Genomic DNA, 3,877 nt, shown 5'->3' with positions numbered 1-3,877 from the left:
AAATACTCTAAGTACCTCAAAAAATTTTTTGTTTGAGACACTTGAAATAAAGTGATGCATTACCAACATTCTAATTTTGAGGAGCCAAATAATAAAATAAACATCAGATAACTAAAGTAAAGGAAGAATATAGACATGGCTCCATTGCAAGTTCATTTTCAAGTTGATACAGTGGACCTGAACAGACTGAAAGACGATGAGAAAGACCTGGCACATCAGAGACTAGCCACCATTGCTCAGTGTAAAAATGAAATTTACTGACAATTAGAAAGAATTAATACGGTATGGGGAAGGTAGCTTGATTTCCCGCGAACGGAAGTTTCCTATCCCTGTAACTCTAATATCTATGGTTACACCTACTTCTTTGGATGGGGATCCCCCTGAACTAGTGCAACTGTACTGACAGACATTCGCGACATCAAGCACCTCACAAGTAAGAAATGGGTTTTGTTGCTATATTCAATTAGTCTAGCATTTTCTATATAATTAAGAACATCATTTTCAGTCATAGTTATACTTATACCTGTACTTAGGGCATAGATATGGACCGGCTTAGGGCATTTTGACACTAAAAATACTTGCAATCATTCATTATTAATTTTGTTTGAGTCGTATAAAAATCTGATTTACCCTCAGATTTACCTATTATTACTTTAGATTGGTTGTTATTGAACCATGGCTGGTTCAGGTCCAATGAAAGTAGTTCATAATCAAAGCTTTATCAATGAGACTGTGAGAATTAATCAACTTACCAAATCACTGAGTGAGAGAGAGAAAGAAATATCTGATCTCAAGGAAAAACTAAAATGCAGCGAAGCACTTCTTAGACAGAGATTAAAAGAAAAAAATAAAGCATACAATGAACAGGAAGAAGCCGAAGTACAATTGGAGAGGCAGTTAGCTGAAGCAAAGGAGGAATTAACACTTTTGAATGAGAGGCTTAAGAGTAGTAAGGAGGAAGAACTGAAGCAGAAAATAAGTGAACTTGAAAAGGAAATGAACGTGAAAGTTGAAGATCTTCAACTGAAAGAAGCAAGAATCAAGCATCTAATAGAACAGTTATCTGAGAAAGAGAAAAGTGTGTTTGATGCTGAAGGAAGTGATGCTGCTGATAAGACAGAGAGGGAATTAATGACCAAACAAATGGAAGATTTAAAAGAGGAGAGTAAAAGGAATATTGCTGAGGCTACACGACGTATTGATAAATTAGAGGAGATACGTAAGGAGCAACTTGATGAGATTGATAGATTGAGAGAAGAGACTACAGGTTTAAAGGTATGTTCTGTGTGATGGTATATCATTAATGTAATATAATAGGGGACTGTAGAGGAACAAGGAAATATGAAGGAAAGGCTTACTGAGTTGGAAAGATTGCATGCTGAAGTTGCTAATCACAAGGAAGAAATGAACCACATTAGAAGAAAGGAGGAAGCAAAGCGAGTTGAACTGGAAGAGAAATGGAAAAGAAAATTTAATGAGAACTCTCAGCAAAGAACGCAATCTCATCTAAAAGAGATGAACGAGGCAATGGAAGCAGTAAAGAAAAAATACAAGGACAGGCTTCAAGCTAGAGAAAAGGAATTGCAGGTAAAGTATTGTGAATTAGTTACATTAAAATGTCTGTTTACTATTGCTACTTTTATTAGGCTCAACTGGATAAATTGAGTCAAAAAAATAAAGAAGTAAAAGATTTTATCTTAAATTGTTTTTCATCTTGTGTCAATATTTTAAGTTAAAGGACCATTTGTACAATCGGGAGGAAGCATACTGTGTTTTACAGGATTCATTAGATAAAAAGAGTACAGCTTCTATGGATCTGGAGAAACAAGTTGAGGATATACTAAAGCACTTAGATGAAAGGATAAAAAAATAAAAGAAATATCAGAAAAACTTACTTTAATGAAGACTCAGGTATAGTTGATATTTATGTGACTAGCCACTCAGCATTGATGAGTATTTGGTAATTGGCTTTTTGAGCCTAATAAGTTACTGTTGCATTCTTTAGCAGCAATAATTATTGTCATTGTTAGCAGCATGTTTTCATAAAATCACTGCTACCAATAGCTGAAATATTTATGAATGTGAAACGATCATTTTTAAAAGTTGTTGTAACACAAGTCATTACATGTAGTATACAGGAACTTTGGCCGAATTTCACCAAAAATGGCTAGGAGAGAATTCTGCATTTAAAATATTTTTCTTGATGCATGTACATGTACTTATGTTGTTTAGCAAGTCTGAGCTGATTCTGATCAAAATTTGATTTTTTTCTCAAATTTTTTAAGTTACTCAAAAATTTTGCCATAAAAGGCTATGAGAGAATTCTGCATTTTAATATTTTTTTCTCATACATAATGCATTGCATAGCAAATTCCAATCAAAATTTGATTTTTTATGAATTTTTAAATTTGCTCCAAAATCAGACCAAATATTTAGTAACCTGTATACTGTGTGTATTTATTAGAATGAAATATTCAAACAAGATTTTGAAAGTGAGAGGAAGGATCGAGAAAGAATACATGCTCAGCTCATAAAACTTCAAGCACAACATGAAATTTTGAAGCAAGAATCAGCTGAGAAAGAGAAGGAAGCACAGATGAAGTTTCATAACCTCAAACAGTCAAACAGTAATTTAGAGCATGATTTAAAAGAGGTTTGTTAAAATAATGATGCCCTGTATAATGTCGATTATTATTACTTATAGAGTAGAAAAGAAATAGCTAATAAAGGTGTTGAAATTGAATCTTTGGTTAAAGAAAATGCTCAACTTAAGAAACAACACACTGAAGAAATCAAGAAAATTAAAAAGGTGTCTTATTATTGATGATATTGTTTTACTGCTAACTGTGCTAAGTATAGAAACTCAAGGAACTAGAAGAAGGAGAGACAGAAAGAATGAAAAATGTGGAAGAAGAAAACAAAGTACTAACAGCACAAGTCAATGCTTACAGTCGTGAGGTGGATAAACAGAAAGGATTAGTGAGTCAGAGTCAAGAGAAACACAAAACTGAGGTATTTGATAGGACATGTATTATTGAATTACTGTTCATTTTATAATCAGATTCAAGAACTACTGTCTACTCAAAAACAAGTAATATAATACATGCATTGTGTGTAGCATTAATTTTTACATGTAATGTGTGTAGGCTGAAGAATTAAAGGAGAAGCTTGATGGTGAAATAAAGGCAAAGGAACAACTGGTAAAATTATTAATTTTTTAACCCTGTTTATTTTGCAAAATTTATTGTGACAGTGTTGTTTTGATATTTAATCTACTAATTGTGTAGGCTATTGAGATACAAGAGAAATCAAGACAGCAAGTACAGCAATTACAACAAATGGTATGCACTATGCATGAATGTTTGCACTCAGTTCTTGTACTTGTAGATTCAGGAAAAGCTTGAAAATGAAATAAAATTAAAGCACCAACTGGTAATGTGACAAAATACTGTGTTTTGTGTGTATGTGTGTGTTTGATTGACTGATACTTACTGTAGGATAATGAACTGGTTAGGATGAGACAAGAGTCAGATAGTTTATCTGCTGATAAAGAAGAAGTAATATATTCCCAGCGACAACTAGTAATATATTGTGTTTGTGTGAATTTTTTTAATGACTGACACTGTAGGTTAGTGAGCTGGCAGGGTTGAGACAACAGTTAGCCAATGTATCTGCTGATAAAGAACAAGCAATATATTCCCAGCAACAACTAGTAATAATGTATGTATGTGTGTTTAATTCACTGATATTATAGGCTAGTGAACTGGCTGGGTTGAGACACCAGTTTGATGCTGTATCAGTTAATTATGATCAATTACAGACAACATACCATGAGAAACGAGCAGAGGTCGCTAGACTAGAGGATCAGGGAAAAAAA

General features: G+C 33.2%; 2 protein-coding genes across 2 annotated transcripts in view; both read left to right on the top strand.

The window, feature by feature from the left end:
- The window catches only part of LOC105314340 (golgin subfamily A member 6-like protein 22), a gene marked incomplete at its 3' end in the record, with an annotated part of 8,625 nt that extends 4,751 nt beyond the window's left edge, over positions 1-3,874 (top strand). The window contains exons 12-18 of the mRNA XM_020002082.1: positions 3,062-3,091; positions 3,147-3,200; positions 3,288-3,341; positions 3,388-3,432; positions 3,498-3,581; positions 3,629-3,712; positions 3,755-3,874. Of these exons, the coding sequence (XP_019857641.1) occupies positions 3,062-3,091; positions 3,147-3,200; positions 3,288-3,341; positions 3,388-3,432; positions 3,498-3,581; positions 3,629-3,712; positions 3,755-3,874 (471 nt within the window). The remainder of the gene's footprint in view (positions 1-3,061; positions 3,092-3,146; positions 3,201-3,287; positions 3,342-3,387; positions 3,433-3,497; positions 3,582-3,628; positions 3,713-3,754) is intronic.
- LOC109585933 (ELKS/Rab6-interacting/CAST family member 1-like) lies at positions 347-1,907 on the top strand. The gene is made up of 5 exons (XM_020002084.1): positions 347-433; positions 658-1,275; positions 1,318-1,587; positions 1,647-1,682; positions 1,733-1,907. The coding sequence occupies exons 2-5, from the start codon at positions 676-678 to the stop codon at positions 1,871-1,873; spliced, it is 1,047 nt and encodes a 348-aa protein (XP_019857643.1). The 5' UTR covers positions 347-433; positions 658-675; the 3' UTR covers positions 1,874-1,907.
- Positions 3,875-3,877: the final 3 nt, after the last annotated feature.

Source organism: Amphimedon queenslandica, unplaced genomic scaffold, assembly GCF_000090795.2.
Source record: "Amphimedon queenslandica unplaced genomic scaffold, v1.1 AMPQUscaffold_12982, whole genome shotgun sequence".
Lineage (NCBI taxonomy): Eukaryota > Metazoa > Porifera > Demospongiae > Haplosclerida > Niphatidae > Amphimedon > Amphimedon queenslandica.
The sequence above is the reverse complement of the archived record's forward strand: the minus strand, read 5'-3'. Positions and strand labels throughout refer to the sequence as shown.

Excerpts from the sequence above, each read along its gene's own strand:
- LOC109585933 (XM_020002084.1), top strand. The coding sequence starts at position 676 with ATGGCTGGTTCAGGTCCAATGAAAGTAGTTCATAATCAAAGCTTTATC. Across the intron at positions 1,588-1,646 it reads CTAGAGAAAAGGAATTGCAG|GCTCAACTGGATAAATTGAG; the intron begins GTAAAGTATTGT and ends TACTTTTATTAG. Across the intron at positions 1,683-1,732 it reads TGAGTCAAAAAAATAAAGAA|TTAAAGGACCATTTGTACAA; the intron begins GTAAAAGATTTT and ends CAATATTTTAAG.